The sequence below is a fragment of the Thamnophis sirtalis genome, unplaced genomic scaffold (genome assembly GCF_051295495.1).
Source record: "Thamnophis sirtalis isolate CommonGarterSnake01/CBP01778 unplaced genomic scaffold, rThaSir2_p1.2 scaffold_16, whole genome shotgun sequence".
Taxonomy (NCBI): Eukaryota; Metazoa; Chordata; class Lepidosauria; order Squamata; family Natricidae; genus Thamnophis; species Thamnophis sirtalis.
Window position 1 is genome coordinate 5,582,431 of NW_028261396.1, and position 24,172 is coordinate 5,606,602.

General features: G+C 44.8%; 1 protein-coding gene across 1 annotated transcript; it reads left to right on the plus strand.

Annotated features, from left to right (window-relative positions):
• Positions 1 to 3,941: 3,941 nt before the first annotated feature.
• Positions 3,942 to 23,101, plus strand: ADI1 (acireductone dioxygenase 1). Its single transcript, XM_087702750.1, has 4 exons — positions 3,942 to 4,090; positions 11,254 to 11,373; positions 18,512 to 18,691; positions 22,647 to 23,101. Exons 1-4 carry the CDS (start codon positions 3,971 to 3,973, stop codon positions 22,767 to 22,769), a joined length of 543 nt encoding a protein of 180 aa, XP_087558876.1. The 5' UTR covers positions 3,942 to 3,970; the 3' UTR covers positions 22,770 to 23,101.
• The last annotated feature ends 1,071 nt before the right edge of the window (positions 23,102 to 24,172 follow it).

A 24,172-nucleotide genomic window follows, 5' to 3' on the forward strand; every position in this document is an offset into this window, starting at 1 on the left:
CCATTGGGACTGGGCAATAAGTGGACCTTGTTTTAGAGTGCGGTTATAAATTTTGAGGATAGTGTTTTATTATTTTATGCGCAGATCTCTAGATGTTGCATTTGAAATAAACTGTATATTAATGCTGTAAATGAAAAACAAACGGGGGATTAAATTGTATTTGCATAGAACTTATTTTGGAGTAAAGATCTGCACAGGCTTGGCCTTCTCCGGATCCCATCTGCCAGCCAATGTCGGCTGGCGACTCCCCGGGGGAGAGCCTTCTCTGTTGCAGCTCCGGCCCTCTGGAACGAGCTCCCCGTCAAGATCCGGACCCTTACTACCCTCCCGGCCTTCCGCAAAGCCACTAAGATTTGGCTGCTCCGGCAGGCTGGGGGGCTGTTGAAATAGCCAGCCCCACTGTAACTATGAATGTTGCGTCGTATTTTAAACTGTTGTTTGTCTATTTTTCTATTTATCCCCTCCCTTTGTTTATTGTAAGCCGCCCGGAGTCCTTCGGGAGTGAGCGGCATACGAGGCCAATAAAATGAAATGAAATGAAATATATAAGGACACGAATGGATTTTGAATGCAATCTATTCCAGTTCCACTACAGCAGAGGTATCAAATTAAATTTCCTCAAGAGCCGGATCAGCACTGTAGTTCTCCTCTGTGGGCCAGCAGGACGGCTGACCTCCTGCAGCGCCGGCTGAAAACGGGCCATGGAAGGACCGCATGATCTCTCTCTCCCACCCACCCACCCGCGGCCCATTTTCGGCTGGCAGAGGGCTGCAGGAGGCTGAAAACAGGCCAGTCCTTTTGATATTTCCAGCCGGGGCATGCGGACCTGATCTAAACACCCCTTGGGCCAAATCCGGCCCACGAGCCTCGAGTTTGACACCCCTGCACTACAGGGATCCACTTCTTTGGAATCACCAATGGAGGGTGGCCACCCAGCCTACTTGAGCCTCCGGTCTACTTGAGTCCGCCATCTCTTCAGATAACTTGTTGCATCGTTGTTCAGGAATTATCAGTACGAAATTGTTTTTGCTGCACAAGCAAAATCTATTCCATTTTGATTCTGACCATTGTTTCTGTCTTCTAGAACAGTGTTTCTCAACCTTGGCAACTTGAAGATGTCCGGACTTCAACTTCCAGAATTCCCCAGCCAGCGAATGCTGGCTGGGGAATTCTGGGAGTTGAAGTCCGGACATCTTCAAGTTGCCAAGGTTGAGAAACACTGATGTAGATTCAACCGTGATTAAATGGCCCAAAAAAATATAGTTTGCAAAAATTGCAAGCCTATCCTTCTTTTCGGGAAGAAATCAACATGTTCAGATAATTCAGCATTCCAAAGTTCCTACAGTTTGGAAACCAATAGAAAGTTTCAAAAAATGGATATTCTGATCGTAAAGAGACTGATGCTACTGAATTAGAATTAACATCCCCTCTCTATCTTGTCTGAAAAGTCCACTTGTCTTTCATTATCGGGATGAATAGGAATTCTACTTGGGGGACTATTTAAAAATGCAGATTGCTGACACTGGCCATTCGCTGGCTGGGGAATTCTGGGAGTTGAAGTCCGGACATCTTCAATTTGCCACGGTTGAGAAACACTGCATTTATATCATGGGCTTTAGACCTAAAATGCTGGTGCCATGATAAATGCATAAATTTTCAGAGAGCTGTAAGATTCTGGCTTGTCTGAAAGCTAAATTTCAACTAATATTTATGTTTCTAAAACTCTCGACCTAAAAGCCTTATTTCGGCACTATTTAACTTCCTTCACTTGAGCTATGAGGCTAGAAGGAGAATCAGATAGCCCAGTGCTGACAGCTGTTGCCCAGCTACTCAATCCCTTCGCCTTCTAGCTAGAGCTGAACCATTTAACAAAGTCTTCCATTACCTGCCCCTTTAGAACTCATTTCCTCTCTGCCTATCTGTCTTTCCCAGACAGCCTCCTGGCCTGCTTAGCTTAGAAGAAATTCCTTCAGTTTCGCCTAGAGGGACTAATGGGGGGTATTGAGAGCAGCATCTGACTCAAGAATTGATTTGAGGTGCATTTCCTGCAGTCCTGGGAGCTGGAGAAAATGCAGGCCTGGAGGCATCCGTGAGAGCAGGCAAGTTTAGAAAAAACCCTGCTGATTGCTTCTGATCCTGCCCTGTGTCAGTTTTTTGGAGGCACCAGCAAAGTGAAAACCATTTGATGCGTGGCAAGCTGTGCTTGGCATATGCTTGGAAATCCACAAGCAAGAGGGGAGCTAAATTAAAAATAATTGAGAAGGAAGCGAACGCAACCAAGATGCAACATTTGGTACTTCCTAAGGCTCCAGCTGTGAGCGAGGGTCTGTCTGGAATTTAATGTTCAAGGCGAAGCCTCTATCTATAGCTTTGAGCCTTAAGCACAATAAATTCTTGGGGTTCTACACACGGTCCATTTCTTCTCTCCTAGGCGAAAAGGCAATAATACTACCCATGTTTTCCTCCGCAAAGAGACCCAAGATGACAACAAGCTTTCTGCTTGGCTGCTTATCTGAAGTGGAATCAAACAGACACAAACATCGGCATACACCGTTCTCCTAGGCCAGAGGTTCCCAAACTTGGCAACTTTAAGACTTGTGGACTTCAACTCCCAGAATTCTCCAGCCAGCTCCCCATTTGACTGCCTCCTTCCTTCCTTCCTTCCTTCCTTCCTTCCTTCCTTCCTTCCTTCCTTCCTTCCTTCCTTCCTTCCATCCATCCATCCATCCATCCATCCATCCATCTTCTCTCCACCCATTCTTTTTCCAGCTATCCTTCTATCTCTCCCTTATTCCTCCCTCCCTCCCCATTTGACTACCTCCTTCCTTCCTTCCTTCCTTCCTTCCTTCCTTCCTTCCTTCCTTCCTTCCTTCCTTCCTTCCCTCCTTCCTCAGAGCTGGCTGGAGAATTCTGAGAGTTGAAGTCCACAAGTCTTAAAGTTGCCAAGTTTGGGAACCACTGTCCTAGGCGAAGCCATGCGATCTGATCTCATCCTCTGGCATCACAGCTACCCGGCCCCCGTCTCTTGGCCAGTTTCCACCCTCCGCCTTCGCTTTCACTGCAAAAGCTTCCGGCACTTAAAGGTTGCAGACCTTAGCTTCCATTGTATGTAAATATTGGGGGACGGGGAGTATAGTGGGTCAGCTCACTCAAAAGAAAGCCCCACAGAGCGAAGCAGAGTTAATTTCCTACTGTGGATGCCCAAAATAAATCTCCCTCCCTGAAAATATCGAAGAAGTCCTAGTTGTAACAAAAACGGGCTGTGCTGCGATTCAAGGATGTCCAAGTTTCATTCAAGGTTGGCTAAGAGCAGAACTAGGGTGGGAATTCATAACGGGTAAAGTCCATTCGCTGGCTGGGGAATTCTGGGAGTTGAAGTCCGGACATCTTCAAGTTGCCAAGGTTGAGAAACACTGTCCTAGGATATTTCACTCTTCCAGGAGACCGGTGGGTGCTAACTTCCTACAAACTTTAACAACTGCAGTGATTCACTTACACAACTGTGACAAGAAAGGTCCTTAAGTGGAGCAGCCGCCTCACTTAGCAACAGAAATGCTGGGCTGGAGGGTCACCTGTGCTCAAGGAACCCATTAGCTCAAAGGAAGACATCTAGGCTTTGTGTCTTTGTGTGTGTGTGTGTGTGAGCCGCAGAACCCGCCGTGGGGCGTTCGAGGACAGCCCGGGAGGGGAGCGATCCGGGATGCCACGACCGGACTTGCCCCTGTTTGTAGGCACTGGCGGGAAGCCCCGCGCCGCTTCCCCCGTTGCACAGGCTCTGCCTCCTCCTGCAAAGCCCCGGAGGGGAACCGGCCCTTCCGTAGCAAACGGGGGACTTTCCTTCACCGCCCTTGGAAGTTAAACGGCCCGGAGTTTAGTGCAGCCGGCGGGGGAGGCGCAGCGGCTGCAGCCCAGGGGAGCCGGGGGGGCGGGCGCGGGGCGGGCCGGGGCGGCGCCTGGCCCCGGAGGGACGATGGTGGAGGCTTGGTACATGGACGATTCCCCGGAGGACCCGCGGAAGCCGCATCGCCCACAGCCGCCCCGGCCGGTCAGCCTGGAGCAGCTGAGCCGCATCGGCGTCTTTTACTCCAAAGTAGGCAGAGCAGCAGCGGCAGCAGCGGGAGGAGAGAGGAGGAGGGAGGCGGGCCGCGCGTGCACCGGGCTTGCAAAAGGGCTGCCCGGGATCTGCCTCCGCTCGCAGGGAGCCAAGCCCGGATCTGGCGGATCCGGCGCGGGAGCTCGAGGCCGACGCCGCTGACCGGTGCTCCGTGGCGGGCAGCGCTTCTCCGGCCCTGCCTGGAGGGACCGAGCCCTTAGTGCCTCCCCTTCCCCCCACCCCCGGGGACACAGAGCCCACTGGCCGCCCTCGAGTAGCCTCGCTTCGTTCTTGTGTTAACCGGGGCCAAATCCCAGCCTTGGAGAGGCCGCGGGGGGGAAAATGCTCCCCTTGGTCTTTTTCTTTTCTTTTCTTTCTTTCCTTCCTTTTCTTTTCTTTTCTTTCTTTCTTTCTTTCTTTCTTTCTTTCTTTCTTTCCTTTTTTCCTTTTTCCTTCCTTCCTTCCTTCCTTCCTTCCTTCCTTCCTTCCTTTTCTTTCTTTCTTCCTTTTCTTTCTTTCTTTCTTTCTTTCTTCCCTTTCTTTCTTTCTTTCCTTTTCTTTCTTTGCTTTTCTTTCTTTCTTTCCTTTTCTTTCTTTCCTTCCTTTTCTTTCTTTCCTTCCTTCCTTTTCTTTCTTTCTTTCCTTCCTTCTTTCTTTCCTTTTCTTTCTTTCTTTCTTTCCTTCCTTCTTTCTTTTCTTTCTTTCTTTCATTCCTTTTCTTTCCTTCCTTCCTTCCTTCCTTCCTTCCTTTTCTTTCTCTCTCTCTCTCTCACACACACACTTGTTTTCTTGCTGGTCTTTCCCACTGATTTTTTTATTTGGTGTTTCTCCCCCCACCCCACCCCTTTACCCTGAAAAAAAAATGCGTGAAAAACAATCCAGTTATGGGGGTCGATCCAGGGTTATCTCATGTCTTGAAAAACGGCAGCTCCTGCAATCCTCCTGTTTTGACTGATGGCATTTGCTTCAATGACAAAATGCGGCCACATTTTCACCTTTTAAATCAGGCTCTGGGTTGCCTCCCTTCTACTCTTATCTCCTTCTCTTATATTAAGTAGGGTCTGCAGTTACCTCCCACCACCCAAACTAACAGGACAGACTAATGCGTGAACATGTACACCGACACACAAAACACACAGAACCTAGCCAAAGTTAAGTGTCCACTGTACAATATTGCCAGTTGAACCACTTTCTGGCCTGGTGGAGCTTTTTGTGTGAGCCCCTTGGCCCTTTCTGGATCTAATTTATCCAATGGGGCCATTGCTGTAGCTCTCTGGGACATTAGTGGGTCCCGAAAGGAAATTTGCAAAACAAGTGCAGTTATTAATAACAGTAATCATTAGCATCGCTGATAATATCTGCTGACACCTCGACATCTGACAAATTTATCATGCTTTAAGCTTTCATGCGTCACAATTCACCTCTGCGGGTCCATTGTGTGTTGTGTTTAGTTGACCGGAAGAATATCGTGCATTGCCCTTATAAATATTGATACCAATAAGCTATGAAGGCAACAGATGTATGCAAATTACAAACAGCGATTCTTCCCGTAAATGCAAAAGACTCGCCCTCCCTAATTCCACACACACACACACACACAAAGACAGTTCAGTACCCCCTTCTTCCCCTTGCCTTGATTGGCTGCTTGAGCTGGGGATGATGGGAACTGTAGTAGGAAACCGCTCAGGGAAGGCCTGCTTGGACCTCATTTAGTTGCAAAAATCATTTTACTTGGAAGAGGAACAAGGTTTGCTCCCTGTTGTTCATGAAAATATAAAATCCATCGCTTGCTTGGACTTCTTCCCATTCCTGCAGAAAAGGTTTCTGTCTTGTGAGGCAGAGGGCATCAGGGTTTAAAAAAAAAGAAGACACCATACAGCAGTGGTTCCCAAAGTTGGCAACTTTAAGACTTGTGGACTTCAACTCCCAGAATTCTCCAGCCAGCTCTGCAGAGCTGGCTGGAGAATTCTGGGAGTTGAAGTCCACAAGTCTTAAAGTTGCCAAGTTTGGGAACCACTGCCATACAGGATAGTGTCTACATTAATAATGCTGGAGACTAATTTTAGTTTTCCCCGGAGGCTTAAAAAACCCCAGATTGGGTGACTTAATGGAGGGGATTGGAGATTCTGTGCCTTCAGCTAGTTTTTCCTGTTGCTTTGCGTGGCTGTTAGTGTCAGCACCTCTTCATTGGGTAATTAGGAAAGAAAGACCACGAGACTCCATAGGTAGAAATCAAGTGTACTTTTACTAATTATAAATGATTAAAGGCGTAGCGAAGCGAAGTCTGATTATTTAGGCGCGAAAGCGATGGATATATAGAATAGCCCATTCCCCACCCCTTGGCATCACAGTCACAGTCCAATCATAATTCTCTGAAGTGTCAGGTGTGAGATAACTTCAAAAGGCATCACGAAGATGGAATGTCGGTGCCGTTAGTCCTGGCGGGAAACCTCCTCCACATGCGTAGTCCGACAGGCAGCTGAGCTCCAGAACCTTCCTCCAGCACAATGAGTAACCCCTCCTAAATACCATGCCCTCCCTCCCCGTTTCATGGCAGCCGAAGCAACAGCAAAGCAGAGGCTGACAGTTAGGGAGGGACCAGCTGCTGTGAGTTGTATTCTTGCTATGAGTTGCAGATAAGTTGCTCCTACGTGTTTGGGTTGGACTATGGCCAGAGAGAAGCCTTTGGAGCAAGATCTTATGTAATTATCTGAAGCCCTTTGAGCCCTGGGACTCCAGAGGAAGTGGACAAGGTGCTCCAGTCTGTTAGCTGCTGTTGGTGGGATCCTGTCCTCCTGGATCATTAAGATTGCCTGGGAAATGGACGAGGACGATCTGGATGCTTTTGTATTTAATGATGTAAGGACTTTCAGTCCTCAGTTCCTCAGGCATGTTTAGCAAAACCAATCCATGGTATCTACTCATTATGATCGCCACATAATAATTATATTCCCTGAAAATAAGACTCCCCGGATAATAAGCCCAGTTGGGCTTTTGAGCGCATGCGCTAAAATAAGCCCTGCCCCCAAAATAAGCCCTCCCCCAAAATATTGCAACACAGTGTAACCACGCTCCCTGCCTCCTGCACCTCAAAAATAATAAGACCCCCCCCAAAAAATAAGGCCAAGTGCTTTTTTTTGGGGGGGGGAAAAGAAAATAAGACCCTGTCTTATTTTGGGGGGAAAGAGGGTATAGAACATCGCAGGGGCCGTTTCTGGTTCGTCTGATTTGTTTTCTTTTGTTTCAAGATGAGATTATGGAAGAAAACGTTAATGATACGATTGTAGTCAGTGCTGGTTTTTATTTTTTGCTGATTGGATAGAATTCCATCTTTACTTGCAGAATATACAGCTGCTTTGAAATGGATGATCCTCCGATGATGACGTGTGTGGAGTTATCTTCTACTTTGTTGAAAAGAAGTATTTGTTCATTGACTTCTGATGCCCTTTTTGCTAATGAGGATACCTGCTCATTTTTTTCCTGTGATTTCTGCAGTGGAAGAGCTGTTTTTCCTCCTCCTTTAATTTGGCCCTTTGGACGGGGCCCATTTACAATGGACGGCCTTTCTGAGAACGTAGCCTCCCAGCGGTATTATTTTGGGTATCATCGCGATATGCACGGCCCTTTATGGCTCCAATTAATGAAGTCCACGGAGGACTGTTCTCCTAGTCATTCATCAATAATTTGTATTTATTTAGGTGGAATTGGCTAATTTAACATGTAGGCCTTAAAACCTGTACCTTAAAAAAAAAATCCAAAATCTCCTGCACTTTTGTTTTGGTGGTTACTTTATTGTACACCTAAAAAAGTGGAAGGCTGTTACCGTATAATAGCTTTTATCAGCCTGATTCCCTTTGGTATGTTGGATTTCAGCTATGGCAATAGAAGGTCATCGTGGTTTGGGATGGGAATTGAAATCCAACACATCTAGAAAACAGGAAAACTGCCTTGGAAAATCCAGGGCAATCTCTGGATGAGCTGGGCAAGATAGATGCATTGGTACTTCTCTCAGCTCTACACTGCCTCTCCTCCCTTTGAAGTAGAGCTATTACATTTAGAATAGGGGTGTCAGCACTCCTCCATTAGATAATCAGGAAAGAAAACCACGAGACTCCATTGATAGAAATCAAGTGTACTTTTACTAATTATAAATGATCAGAAGCGTAGCAAAGCGAAGACTGATTATTTAGGCGCGAAAGCAAATGATATATAGAATAACCCATTCCCCACCCCTTGGCATCCCAGTCACAGTCCAATCATAATTCTCCCAAGTGTCAGGTGCGAGATAACTTCGAAAGGCATCACCAAGATGGAATGTCGGTGCCGTTAGCCTTGGCGGGAAACCTCCTCCGCATGCGCAGTAAGACAGGCGGCAGAAACTCCAGAATCTTCCTCCAGCACAAGTAGTAGTCCCCTCCCAAATACCATGCCCCCCCCTCCCCGTTTCAATGGCAGCCGAAGCAGCAGCAAAGCAGAGGCTGACAAGGGGTCTCCAACCTTGGCAACTTTAAGCCTGGAGGACTTCAACTCCCAGAATTCCCCAGGTTCAGGTTTAGGTTTATTCGATTTATATGCCGCTCTTCTCCCAAGGACTCAGGGCGGCGTACAACATTAAAAGAAGCACATAATACAAAAGTTAAGAAGAAATTCAACAGGATATCCCCAAACCCAATTAAAATTGACAATGACACTTTTTTTTAAAAAAAAGAATGCAAATTAAAATCAGCAGTAATCAATAATTTGATTTGTTTTGTTCAAGCCAGGCTGGCTTGCTGGAAAAGCCAACTTTTTAGCGTGCCTCGGAAGCAAAGCTGGGAATTCTCACAGTTTTGAAGTCTGCCAGGCTTAAAGTTGCCAAGGTTGGAAACTCCTGATTTAGGAGGTGGGCAAATGCAGGTATTGTTCATACGGAGCTGAGCGGCATCAACATTTGATAAATATGCTAGGAAAGTCCTATTAGTCTTGTCAGGATTTAAACTTAATCTCGTTTGTTTGCTCAATTCATGCTGCTTTCCCTACTAAGGCTAATTTTGTTGTTTTGGAAACCTGCCCTCTTGGTGATGGCAAGCTGCCTTGCGGATGACCCAGGGAAGGGACTGAGTCCCTCCGGGAATAGGGCGGCATATAAATGCAATAAACCTTTAAGCTTTAAGCAAGGGTTTAAAACTCTCGAGGTGGCTGTTTCCCCTTCTCTGGAAAATTTAATGATGACATTACAAGGCTGCGTTTGTCATCATCTCATTTCTGAAGAATCAAAATGATCAAGAAAATAAGAATATTGAGAGGAAGACAGAATGTAGAAAGGGGGAGGAGAGAGGGGGAAGAAAGTGTCGGATAAGGTATAAATATGGTGTATGGAGAGCAGAAGAGCCAATAACTGTTTTCTTCTTCTTCTTTGGTAGTTGATGGTAAGATGAATTGATGTAATTACTTAATAATACAGCATGATAGCAATAGCAGCAATAGCAGTAGACTTATATACCGCTTCATAGGGCTTTCAGCCCTCTCTAAGCGGTTTACAGAGAGTCAGCATATTGCCCCCAACAATCTGGGTCCTCATTTTACCCACCTCGGAAGGATGGAAGGCTGAGTCAACCCTGAGCCGGTGAGATTTGAACCGCTGACCTGCTGATCTAGCAGTAGCCTGCAGTGCTGCATTTAACCACTGCGCCACCTTGGCTCTTATATGATATTGACTATAATAGTATACATGTGATTATATGCTATGAAAATGGAAAATAAAAAAAACTTTCTATGGGGGAAAAAAGAAAATAAGAATATTATTGCTAATCTCTGAAGATGCTTTATCCTTTGAATAAGCCATCCTGATGTTCCTTGATCCTTATTTAGATTAATGTTTCATTAATCTAATGAAATTGTGGGATTGTTCCGAAGCCAAGGTGCATCCATTCATATGATTAGGCTGATGGGGGTGGTATTTGCAGAATAATATATCAGGGAAACTGATGCTCTGCATGACTTGGGAGAATCCATGCATGCATCTGTAGTAAAAGTCATTTATCTGAAGGAGATATTAATTTGATAATTAGGAGAGTTTTGCTTTACAGAATTGGTATTGTGCTGTATCAACCCCAAGAGTTCCAAAACGATGAAAAACACTAAACTGAGTATTTCACCTTTTTTTCTTCGCCACTAATTTTTTCCCCTCTTTTTGACAAATGATTCATCGCTTAAAGACACCACATGTTGAGCTTTCACGAGAAGAAAGTTGCAAGGCTGCAGGCGAAATCTTTGGAAAGTGAATAGATATAAACTATTAGGATTGCCAAATCTTGCTAGATGGTGCTCAGCCTTAGGTGACCCAATTTTCAATGGTGTGCGAAGCATAATCATATTTAAACAAGTCATATTTTTTTGTAGCCCCATTTCTTCCTCAATTCAGCATGAAAAAAAAGACATTCGCATTCGCTGGCTGGGGAATTCTGGGAGTTGAAGTCCGGACATCTTCAAGTTGCTAAGGTTGAGAAACAATGTGATATAGGCTTGGTCTATATCACATAATATGCTGTGCTGTAAACCATGATTTTAAGAACTTAATGGCTAGAGCCACACTGCACTCTAAATCCAAGCAACACAAATCACATTACGCCTTAATGTGATGTGCAAACTCAGTTCCTGATTCTTGTATAAGTCACTTCACAATTATGTAGAATTTTGTGGTTCTTAAGCCAAGAGTTTCTTTTCTAAGTTCTTCCTTCTTGAACTTGAAGCATTCAGGTGCTGTAGGGAGATCTGGTAAGGACAGGGAATAGGAGACAGAATTGGCAGAGTTTGGACTCCAAGTTCCATCAGACTCAGCTAATCCGGTGACCAGTGGCAAGAAATGGTGGGGGATATAACCAAAATATCAAATATATCAGCTTGTCTATTCCATATGGTTCTTTTTAATCCTCTAGAGCAGTGTTTCTCAACCTTGGCAACTTGAAGATGTCCGGACTTCAACTCCCAGAATTCCCCAGCCAGCATTCGCTGGCTGGGGAATTCTGGGAGTTGAAGTCCGGACATCTTCAAGTTGCCAAGGTTGAGAAACACTTGCTTTAGAGAGATCTTAATTTCCTTGTGACTCAGAATGCCGTTACCTTGTTTTAAATGAGTAAACCAAGACAATCCTTTTTTTTCCCCTTTTCTTTTTTTTGTAGCTGGATGCTGACAATTACGAGACCGACCCAGAATTAGCCAAAATCCGTAAGGAGAAAAATTATTCTTGGATGGATATAATAACGATAAGCAAAGACAGGCTGCCAAATTATGAAGAGAAGGTAATAATAACTGCAGCTTTGTTTGAGCTTTGAGGGGATTGTAAAGACTGGAATTTGCCACTAGAGTGTGTGCCAGTTTTAAAAGTTTCTGCTCTGCTGTCTGAACAGTGGATTCCCTTTGTTTAAGAAGTAAGTCCCACTTCGTGTCTTCTGCAACAGGAATATATGAGTATATATATATATATATCTTTTATCTGCTTTCTAAATTTTATAGCAATGTGTTCTGGTAACTTAGCAGCCAGAGAATTCTGGCATTTGAATGTAATGATAGAATGATAGATTACTTTTTAATAAATACGTATTTTTTCTGGTGCAATGACACATGTTTAATTCCTGCTGCTCCTGTTAAAGTTGAGGCTGTCCTCAAAATCACTTTGCTCTCTCAAAATAGTGGTCAAGTTTACAGATTCTGCTGGGGCTGAGCCATAAATATGTTTATTAGGATTAGGATGTTATTGTGGGTTTATTTAATAAACAATGGCTAAGCAAAGGCCGTGGCACGACAAAACCACGCTCGTCAAAATCGCGGTGATAAAGCCGCAACGTCATCACCGCGCGTCATCACCACCGCAACAACAGCGCGGCAACAGAAGGGCGCTTTAAAACGGCGCCGCGGCAGAAAGCCGATTTCAATTAAGGTAAGCGTTAGGATTAGGTTTAGGGGTTTGTTTTAGGGTTAGGTTTAGGGTTAGGTTTAGGGTTAGGTTTAGGGTTAGGTTTAGGGTTAGGTTTAGGGTTAGGGTTAGGGTTAGGGTTAGGGTACTGAGTGCTTGGGAATGCGCAAATTTGCCCTCCGCGATTATGTCATCGCGGTAGGGTTGTGTTTTTCCTTAGCGCTTCGAACGGCGCGAATTAGTCTTTGCGCTTATGTCTCCGCGGATAAGGGCTTCGCGGATTTGTGGTGGAACCAGCAAAGGCATGGCATAGGAATGTTCAAATGAGCTGGGGACCAAAAAAGTAGTTTTTTCCTGACATAAGAGTGTGTATAGTATATCAAGCTTCCAAAAGGAAATAACAAGTGTGAGATTTTGAGAGTGATAATTCAGGAAGAGAGACTCCTCTTTAATTTTCTTAGCTGGTTGTCAAGGCAATGCATCTGAAGTGCTATGAATATTTTAGTCGATCGCCGGAGAACATTAAGAATGCATACCTGATCTATTTCCCTTGATTCATTTTTGGTATGTCATCACTTGTTGTAGTTAGCGTTCATTTTTAAAAATTACCCTAAGAAAGGCAAAACACTTTTGCCATTGATAGTGGTTTTTATTTATTTACTAGATTTAGACTTTCTCCTAGCAGTAATAGGAGGGATGATCATAACCTGGCTTTTGAAAAATAGTTAGGCCACCGAAAGATTCATTGTCAGAAACCTGTCAAAATGAGCTAGATGCATTGAAGCGGAAACAAAATAAATAAACGAAGCTTTGATTTGGCTGCAACCTCTGGGAATCTGACCCTTTCCAATGTCCTATCTTCCCAGAGATAGAAGATTTCATTCTGTCACACTTTTATTTATTCTTACTGTCAGATACCGTACTATGAAATAGGACAGTGGTTCTCAAACTTGGCAACTTTAAGACTTGTGGACTTCAACTCCCAGAATTCTCCAGCCAGCTCTGCAGAGCTGGCTGGAGAATTCTGGGAGTTGAAGTCCACAAGTCTTAATAGTTGCCAAGTTTGGGAACCTCTGAAATAGGAAATATAGAAATTAATGAGTTGTTAGGCAGAGAGTTGATAAATTCCATGAAGGACGGAGCCTGCCGTTTCAGAACTGGCATTGCAAAAGGTTATCGGTGGAGTTTAAAAACCAGATGTTGCCCATGCTCAGAATTAAAGGGTAAGGAGTGTTTTTGTAGTCTACTTTCTTGCTTTATATTAATAAACCTCTCATGGCACTTAGGAGGAAAAAAAAAAGGCTGAGTAGGAGGAAGGGAGGCAGGCAGGAAGAACACAATAGTATTCCTTTGGGATGTATCCGTAGCCGCTGAACCTACTGATTTATTTATAGCAGGAGTTCAGCTGTCCCCACAATAGTTGGTGCTCCCTGACTGTGAAACGGTATTCGGGCTAGGAGTGTGTTTCCAGAGCACATCTGGAGGACATCCAGTCAGGGAACACTGCATTTTGAGTGTAGATCTAGTGACTGGGTTTATAACAACATATCAACCTTCAACATATTAACAACAGAGCCAGTCTGATCTGGTGGGTAGGATTTCAGGTTAGAAAGCAGGAGGCCACGGGTTCAAGTCCTTCCTTAGCCATGAAAGCCAGCTGGTTGATCTGGGGCCAATCACTCATACTCATCCCAACTCATCATCTCACAGGGTGGTTGTTGTGGGGGAAATAGGAGGAGGAAGATGTGCTGGATATATTTGCCATCTTATCTGTGAAAATAATAAAGGGGCGATGTGTATGCGTGCATGCGCATACATGTTAAAATCATGGTTTGTGGACTAAGCCACAGTGGATTGATTCATATTTTGTGTTAAAGGATGGCATTGTAAAATATGGCTTTTTTGAGTGACTAGTAGAAGTCACATATCACACTAAACCAAAACAAACATTATATTAATAGTTGTTAGTTGCGAAATCCTGTCCGACCCATCACAACCCCATGGAGAACGTTCCTCCAGGCCTTCCTGTCCTCTGCCATCCTCTGGAGTCCATTGAAGCTCAGGCCGACTGCTTCGGTGACTCCATCCAGTCACCTCCTTCTCTGTCGTCCCCTTCTTCTTATTTTGCCCTCCGTTGTTCCCAGCATGAGGCTCTTCTCCAGGGAGTCCTTCTTCCTTCTCATCAGGTGGCCAAAGTCTTTGAGTTTCCTCTTCAGGATCTGGCCTTCTAAAGAGCAGCCAGGGTTGATCTCCTCCAGGACTGACTGGTTTGATTGCCTTGCAGTCCAAGGGACTCAATGCAGGAGTCTTCTTCTCCAGCACCAGAGTTCAAAGGCCTCCATTCTTTGGCCCTCAGCCTTCCTTATGGTCCAACCTTCACAGCCATCCATTGCAACTGGGGAAACCGTAGCCTTCATAGTTTAATTCAGTGTAAATAAGTCAATGTGAATTTAGCCACTGGATTCCTTATAAGTTCTACTGAGTGTTCCTGAAGAATTATCTTCAGACTCCTGGTAGTCCTCAATTTACCACCATTTATTTCATTAAGATTAAGATTAAGATTTAGATTTAGTTTATTTGTATGCCGCCGTTCTCCGGGAGGGACTCAGGGCGGCGAACAACTCAAAAGGGGAAAAGGGGATACAAACACAATACACGTAATTCATGACCCCTTGAAGTTACAATGGCACTGAAAGAGATGACTTATGACTTAATCTTCCTATGCACTGATCCTCCCAGCCTCCTCGTGGTCCCATGATCAGAAATTAGATGCTTGGTAACTGGCATCTGCTTCTGAGGGCTGCAGCATCGTGGCCATTTGCAACTTTCCCAGCCAGATGTCTGACAAGGAAAGTCCATGGGAGCAGCTGGATTCATTTTATGACTGCGTGGTTTACTTAACAACTGCAGGGATTCGTTAACAACTGGGGCAAAAGCATAAAATCGAGTGCAGCTCGCTTAACAACTGCTTTACTTAGCAGTGGAAATTCTGTCCCCAATGGCGGTCATAAGTCGAGGAACTACCTGTACTATAATGCATTATGCAGGGGTCTGACCTTGAAGCGTCAATTGACAGAAATTAGCAGCTACAATCGTTAAGGGGAACTGAGTTGAATAGATGAACGTCCTTTTGTCTTAAACAAGGGAAAAGAGCCCTTGATTTTTCTGAGCAGGATTTGAGGTTTTACTTCTTTGTTTTAATTGAATTGAAACCTCCAAACGCCTCTCCAAGGCAAACGGGGGGCCTAATAATGGCACCACGGTTTTGTCTGCATTGAGTTTTGGTTTATTGCCCCCCATCTGTTTTATTATTGATTAGGCTTAGCAGCTCCTCGGCTTCACTGAGTCTGATAATAAGGGGAAAGGGAGGTGGGCGTTTCATTTATTAGCCAGTCAGAGCTTTTCAGGATCATATGCCATCCAAACTGATAAACCGTGTGTGTGTGTGAGAGAGGGGGGGGAGGGGGGATCGAGGGAGGGAGGAAGGGAAAGAGATAGAGAGTGTGAGAGAGGGAGGGAGGCGGAGGGAGGGAGGACAGAGAAAGAGAGAGAGGAAGGAGAGAAAGGAGGGAGGGAGGGAAAGAGGTTTACAGAGTCAGCATATCGCCCCCACAGTCTGGGTCCTCATTTCACCCACCTCGGAAGGATGGAAGGCTGAGTCAACCTTGAGCCGGTGAGATTAGAACCGCTGAACTGCAGAAAACAGTCAGCCGAAGTGGCCTGCAGTACTGCACCCTAACCACTGCGCCACCTCGGCAAAGGAAGACTCACCAGGCAGAGATCTGCTGGGCTGTGTGGTTGAGATAAGCGAGGGAACCAGGGAGCAGCAGCACCTGAGCCTCTAGGCAGGCCAGGTACGAAAAGGAGGGAGTGGGAGGGGCGGGAGGTGAGGGCGGAGCCAGTCAGTGGTGCATTTTACTGGTTCTCCGAACTGCCCATAATTTGTCCTACCGTTCAGGAGAACCGGCCAGAACCGGCTGAATTTCACCCCTGCCGGAGGTGCGCAGCTGACTGGCGGCCAACAGAGCCCCAGGCAGAATTGCATCCTGCGAGGGGACAACCTCCAGCACTCCTCTACCACCTCCCTTGCCTCTTAACCCCTTCCTGCCGCCCCCCCTTGCCTCTTAGCGCCCCCCTAAGTCATCCCACCGCCCCCCGGGGGCAGTACTGCCCATTTTGGGAACCACTGATCTAATCCTAATTAGAGACATGGGACGTGGTGGCTCAGTGGCTAAGACACCGAGTTTGTCGATGAGAAAGGTGAGCAGTTTGGCGGTTCGAATCCCTAGCACCGCTTAACAGTGAGCTCCAGTTTCTGCCAACCCAGCAGAATGTAAAAATGCAAATAGAAAAATAGGAGCCACCTTTGGTGGGAAGGTAACAGTGTTCCATGCGCCTTCGGCGTTGAGTCATGCCGGCCACCTGACCATGTAGACATCTTCAGACAGCGCTGGCTCTTCGGCTTTAAAACGGAGATGAGCACGGCCCCCTAGAGTTGGGAACGACTAGCACATATGTGCGAGGGGAGCCTTTACCTTAATCCTAATGTATCGAGGTACGGTCTGTTTGGAGGGGGGGTGGCATGAAATTTGTGAGATTTTTAGGAAGGGCATTGTCAGAACCTCTCCATTAGATAATTAGGAAAGAAGACCACGAGACTCCATGAGTAGAAATCAAGTGAACTTTTACTAATTATAGATGATTAAAGGCATAGCGAAGCAAAGTCTGATTATTTAGGCGCGAAAGCGATGGATATATAGAATAGCCCATTCCCCACCCCTTGGCATCCCAGTTACAGTCCAATCATAATTCTCCTAAGTGTCAGGTTTGAGATAACTTCAAAAGGCATCACCAAGATGGAATGTCGGTGCCGTTAGTCCTGGCGGGAATCTCCTCCGCATGCGTAGTCCGACAGGCAGCTGAGCTCCAGAACCTTCCTCCAGCACAATGAGTAACCCCTCCCAAATACCATGCCCTCCCTCCCCGTCTCATGGCAGCCGAAGCAACAGCAAAGCAGAGGCTGACAGGCATATTTGGAAAAGAATGCCATCCAGAGAGAAATATGGCTTCATCTGCCCATAGATGACAATCTTTTTAGTAGGACCGTTCAAGCAATTTAGAAGGGTGCTTCACTCGTTGAAATAAGCCCCCCCAAGTTGCCAGCTTGCACATTTTTGACTAGCGTGCTGCCATCTGGTCAAGGGGGAACAAAGCGCTTACATTCTGTGCTGGGCATAGAGCAGGGAAAGAATGCAATCAACATGCTCATTGGATTTTACGTAATTCGTGTTATCTGCAGTGACAAGACTGGTGTTTCAATACTCAGCACACACAGATTTAATGTTACAAACAGCTGGTCTCAAACTGAGGCTGGATGGAGAGTCAGGATTAGTAGGAATGTGCTTTTAAAATGTTTCCCAACTAGATGTTCAAAGATCAGAAGTCCTTCATCTGCTGCACGCGTGCCCATCCACGTGGTATAATTGCTCTAAGGATCATTCTGAGAGAGCTTCAAACTCTTCACCTTATAAACATAGGAACAGCTGCCTGTTGACAAAAGCCTGAGCATTTTGATTTATTGCATTTCTATGATTTGATTTATTGCATTTCTATGATTTGATTTATTGCATTTCTATGATTTGATTTATTGCGTTTCTATGCCGCCCGATTCCCAGAGGGACTCAGGGCGGCTCACAAACCAAAGTAAGAGGGGGGGGATACAAACAGGAGGAAAACAACAGAACAAACAACTACAACAATTTAAAAACAATCAACAAGCACACAATTCGAGCGGGGACGGGAACTCGTCAGCTCCAGGCCTGTCGGAACAGCCAGGTTTTAAGGGCTTTGCGGAAGGCCTGGAGGGTGGTGAGGGTCCGAATCTCCACGGGGAGCTCGTTCCAGAGGGCCAGAGCAGCCACAGAGAAGGCCCTCCTCCGGGTGGTAGCCAATCGGCATTGGCCGGCGGATGGAATTCGGAGGAGGCCTAATCTGTGGGATCTGATCGGTCTATTGGAGGTGATTGGCAGCAGGTGGTCTCTCAAGTACCCAGGTCCAATACCATGAAGGGCTTTATAAGTGACGACTAGCACCTTGAAGCGTATCCGGAGACCGATAGGCAGCCAGTGCAGCTCGCGGAGGATAGGTGTGACGTGGGTGAACCGGGGTGCACCCACAATCGCTCGCGCCGCTGCATTCTGGACAAGCTGAAGTCTCCGAATGCTCTTCAAGGGCTGCCCCATGTAGAGTGCATTGCAGTAGTCCAAGTAGCACCTTACAATCTGTGGAAGTAGCACCTTACAATCTGTGCAGCAATGCAATATGCTATGTCAGTGTTTCTCAACCCTTGGTGACTTTAAGTCCTGTGGACTTCAACTCCCAGAATTCCCCAGCCAGGCTGGGGGATTCTGGGAGTTGAAGTCCACAGGACTTAAAGTCGCCAAGGTTGAGAAACACTGTGCTCTGTGTTCGTAATAGACTTGCTCCACGAAAACGCTTCCTCTTCTGTCCCTTCCTTCTCCTAGATAAAAACATTTTATGAAGAGCACTTACACCTGGATGATGAGATCCGCTACATCCTGGAAGGAAGTGGATATTTTGATGTTCGCGATAAAGATGATCAGTGGATCCGGATCGCTATGGAGAAGGGCGACATGATCACGCTTCCTGCTGGCATCTATCACCGATTTACACTGGACGAATCTGTATGAAACAGGTTTTTTTTAAAAGTAAAATAAAATAAAATAAAATCCACATAGAGTTGAGGCAGATGCAAACCAGCATATAAAAACATAGCTCTGTAATACTTCGGCTATGAATCCCTAATGCAGTGTTTCTCAACCTTGTCAACTTGAAGATGTCTGGACTTCAACTCCCAGAATCCCCCAGCCAGGATTCGCTGGCTGGGGAATTCTGGGAATTGAAGTCCAGACATCTTCAAGTTGACAAGGTTGAGAAACACTGGCCTAATGTATAAATGGGTTCCACCACAAACCGCGGTAGACTAAAGCGCGCTCGACGAAAGCGCGTACGTGACGTCATCACAGCGCGACGAAAACAGCACGCTGTGAGCGGTAAACTTAAAATTAAAGGGTAAATCTAAACTTAACCCCCCCCAAACCTAACCCTAAACCTAACCCTATACCTAACCCTTAACCTAACGCTAAACCTAACGCTAACCCTTAACCTAACCCTAACCCTAACGCTTAACGTAACCCTAACCCTAAACCTAACCCTTACCTTTATGTGAATCGGCTTGCTTTAAAAGCACTTTTTAAAGCACCCTTTTTTCTCCGCGGTCATATTTGTCGCGCTGCTGATGACGTCAGGTACGCGCTTTAATCGGGCGCGCTTTAGTGGACCATGGTTTTGACGGGTCATGGTATAAATGTATGGTTAGCATCTTGAAAAAAGCAACCTCTAGAAATCCATACCCCATTCTAACAATTTTAGCATCTTACTGATGGGAAATCATTGATTTGGTGTTGGTGGAGTCACCTTGCTTGAAATCGTAGCACAGTATCGAAAACTTTCTTGACTTCCAAGCAACTCTCTGGGCTTAGAAATCAATTCCTAAGGTTCAGAGAAGGATCGTATGAGAGCCCATATGCTTTCTCGGCTCTGAACCGCTATCTTTATAGATAAATGGAGCACTTGTGTCTCCAGCCTTGTCATAAAATCCATCTTTTAGTAAGGGATTGGTGTTACCATAGCAACTATCCACGGGAGCCTCGGGAGATCCGCTCTGCTTTTTTCCGTTGTGTGGCTTGTTGTGTAGGATACAAAGCATTCGGAACAGGAGGTCGAAAGAAGCTCGGATTTTGCTGCCTCTCTATCCTTAGTCGCCATGGATCGGAGATCAGTTTGTTGGTTTTATTGCACAGTGAAAATATGCAAAATGATTTTTTGCTAGCAATAAATGTGTTTTGTTTTATTAAGATTGCTAGGCATTCTATTCCATTCCATTGCAAAACCTTAACCCCTCCCTCATCCTCACAATGCCTCCTAAATAACACAACTCAAACACACAATTCTGATTTTTTTTAAAAAAAATCTTAGTCCAACATAACCTGATTTCTTTTTACTTTTTTTTCCTTCTCTGTAAATATGTTTTATTTTCCATTTCATTTCGTACAGTCACATACTGTGCATAACCGGGGCCATATAACATTGAGCAATAAACACAGCCATCCCTCTTGTCAACAATACCCCCCAAAATACAATCCCAATATACCACTTCGACCCTCCATACACCCTTTCTTTCTTTTGATTTCTAATGTCTCTGGTATTATACTGTTTAGTAACTCAAAACACAAAAGTGGCCTGGCTAAGCCACTGATTTTTTTTTTTTAAAAAAAAGTCTTAATTTAAATATTAAGCAGTTGTTGCTAAAATGCTGCTCCTGATCAGGGGCTAACATTTAAAAATATAAGTCAATAATTACGGGGTAATATAAAGGCTTAACATGGTTATAGCAGGAGCTGTCGATCATAAGCAAAGGACCACATTCCGTTTTAGCTCATGTGATGAAATGAGCTATTTCTTACCCAGCTCCTGCTGAGAAAGAAGAGAGAGAGAGAGAGAGAGAGAAAGGAAGGGAGGGAGGAAGAAAGAGAGAGAGAGAGAAAAGAGAGAGAGAGAGAGAGAATGAACTATTCGCTTTCTTCACTGAGAGATAAAAGATTGCCACCCGAAAGCTTCTTTCCCTTTCTGAAACGAAGCTCTCCATTTCTTCCAGCTAAGGAGGTTGGAGATCCTGATTGAGGGGAGGGTCTTGTTCTTGTTGCTTCAAGAGAAACTGCTGTTAACAAGCAAGCTCAGACGGACCTAGGACTTTGTCCCTGGTCATCCTTGATTGCAGTTCACTGTAGTGTGAGAACGAAGCCATCCCGGGCCCAGTTATATTTCCTGTATTCTCTTGATAGCTGAAGTAGCCCAGATGGTTGTAGAGTAGCTTATTTGCATCGTGATTTGTAGAAAGAAAAGAGAGTATGAATCCCAGTCTTGGTTGGATTGTCACAAAGATACAGTTTTAAGAAGCCCTTGAGACTTTTCAACGTTTGTGCCATTAATGGCATGCTTGCCCTTGTGAATGGAGAGTTCGAGTGCAACAGCATTCATGCAGGAGTGGATGTCGCCTCTTGAATTCTTTGCAACTCAAAGCCAAGATCTCTGGGGTTGGGTTGCAAAAATAGCACGACAGCTGGATGGCTGCCTTGAGTGAGCTCCTTGCAATTCTTTCCCGACATCTGTAGGCCACCTGGGTTTTCTCACCCCAGATTTGGTAGTCCTGTTACACACTCCAATAAGTGGACACTGAATATCAGTTTGTGCGGGACCCGTCAAAACCGCGGTAGACAAAAGCGCGCTCGACGAAAGCGCGTACCTGACGTCATCAGCAGCGCGACGAAATTTTTTTAAAATAAATTAAATTGAAATTAAAATAAAATTAAAGCAAGCCGATTCACATAAAGGTAAGGGTTAGGGTTAGGGTTAGGTTAAGGGTTAGCGTTAGGTTTAGCGTTAGGTTAAGGGTTAGGTTTAGGGTTAGGTTTAGGGTTACGTTAAGCGTTAGGGTTAGGTTTAGGGTTAGGTTAAGGGTTAGGGTTAGGTTTAGCGTTAGGTTAAGGGTTAGGTTAAGGGTTAGGTTTAGGGTTACGTTAAGCGTTAGGGTTAGGTTTAGGGTTAGGTTAAGGGTTAGGTTTAGGGTTAGGTTTAGGGTTAGGTTAAGGGTTAGGGTTAGGTTTAGCGTTTGGTTAAGGGTTAGCGTTAGGTTTAGGGTTAGGTTAAGGGTTAGGTTTAGGGTTAGGTTTAGGGTTAGGTTTGGGGGGGTTAGGGTAAGGTTTTCGCTTTAATTTTAAATTTACCGCTCACAGCGCGATGTTTTCGTCGCGCTGTGATGACGTCACATACGCGCTTTCGTCGAGCGTGCTTTTGTCTACCGCGGATTTGTGGTGGAACCCAGTTTGTGAGCTATGGACAGTTTTCTAGGTCAGGGTAATAGCTCTGTGATTCTCCAGGCGTTGAGTCACAACCTCCAGGTGTGTCCTGTGCTTTCCAACCCTCTGGACTAGGGAATATCATACACAAAGCAGTATTTTCACTTAAACGGACGTAGTTTTCCTGCCCCCCCCCCCTGTTTTGAAGAACAACATCACACCAACTTTTGCTTGAGATGATATGCGCGAAAAGCACCAGCTGTTCAAATTCAGCTTCTTCCAGACTCGAGGAGCAAGGCCAATAAAACGATGGAGCTCTAAATCTGCCAAATGTCCAAAGAACTCCTTTCCCCCTTATGGGACTTTGAATATATCGACTCTGGTACCTGGCTGAGTTGATAGTTGATTTATATCACTATTATTTCTTCCACAATGTCAATATTGCAAGCCAGGCCAAGAAAATCAGGCTGTGGGGTTTAGCTGCATTTTTAAAAGTTTGGGTATTTTCTAAGGCTTGAGTAAAGTCACTTTGATTTTGTTTTATATTTTCTAATGCTTCTTTTGTAAAAAATAAAAATCTCTTTTAACAGTGTTTGTGGTAAAACCACCCGAAGGTAATTTCGTCCTTAATTCTTTCAACCTTTTGGTAGTTTGAGCTACATTTTTTAAAATAAAAGTAAATTCTTATACTGAGTGTGGATCCTTGTGTTTCTCCTCCCAGAATTATGTCAAGGCAATGAGGCTGTTTGTTGGAGAGCCGGTGTGGACTGCTCATAACAGGCCAGCTGACCACTTTCCCGCTCGAGCCCACTACCAGCAGTTTTTGTCACAAATGGAACAGTGAACCAGAGGCACGGAACACCCTGCAACATCTGTAACGTTAAAATGGCAGTGTGGCTACGTTAACAGCATCTGCAGGTGATAAATCTTTGATTTCCCCTCTCTCAAATATCAATTTTTAATATCAAATTTTGTCCTTGGGTGAATGGATTTTTTACTTACAATAGTGATTTATGTAGTTTGCAGATCTCAGTCGAAAATATATCAATCCTTCCTTGCTCCTCTTACAAGCAATACTTATCTGATTCATTCCTGAATTAATCTAAAGCATTATTATGTTGTAATGCTAATAAAACTATTATCTTTTAATAAAAAATTTCTATCTTTTTAATTAGTCTTCAGGCTTTTTAAGGAAGTTTGCTGTGGTTTCTGGGTGCTTGTATCACTTACTTAGGGGTTTGTCTGTGTAAAATGCATGTATAAATGCTCACACCACATGCATGGGTTTGCAATCACTGTATAAATGGAAGATACCATATGCCAGTGTTTTTCAACCTTGGCAACTTGAAGATGTCCGGACTTTAACTCCCAGAATTCCCCAGCCAGCATTCGCTGGCTGGGGAATTCTGGGAGTTGAAGTCCGGACATCTTCAAGTTGCCAAGGTTGAAAAACACTGCCACATGCAAAGGGTTGGGAAAGTCCAGGTGTGAAGTGTGAAATCTGTTTTTAAATGTCAGTCCTACAAAAAGGGTTTATCAGCTACAACAAATGAAACATAAATCAGTAAATCCTGTGGCATTCAGTCGAACTTGAATCCAATAAATGGCCAAACTGAATGTGATGGATATGGCTATATTTCCACATAGATTAATTCTTCCTTAAACTTGAACTATATTTGCTTGAACTATATTTACTGAATTAACCGAGTTGCCGAAATCTGCCCAACTGGCTGAATAAAGTAATTCTTGCCGGCTGTGTTTGTAAATGAATCGCCGTCCAGCCAACAGTGTTTTAACCCAACATGTGAGCCTGGTTGATATGCAATCAGGATATCCCATGTCCTTTTATAAAATACGTAACAGGTGGAGGGAATTCTGATTCTGCAGAAGAGGAATCATGATAAAAGATAATCAGAACATTAATGACCTAAAAATGAAAGTCTGCTCTTAACACTATGTTCAATAAAAAGTAATATATTTCCATTTTCAATTTTTTAAAAAGTTTTTTAGGCTTGAGATGTTTGGGGGGGGCTGAAGCTGCTTTTCTGTTGCAGGCCCGACACGTTGGAGCAGCCTCCTTTCTGGCAGAGATGACTGCAGACCACTCTTTCTTAATCTCAGGGACTTTTAAGATGTGTGGATTCAAGCCCATCCTTCTTAAGGTTGCTGAGATTTGGGAAACAGTGGATTAAAACAAAACCCTCTCTGTTTTCCAGAAATTCTTAAAAAGACTTGAACTTTCTCCGA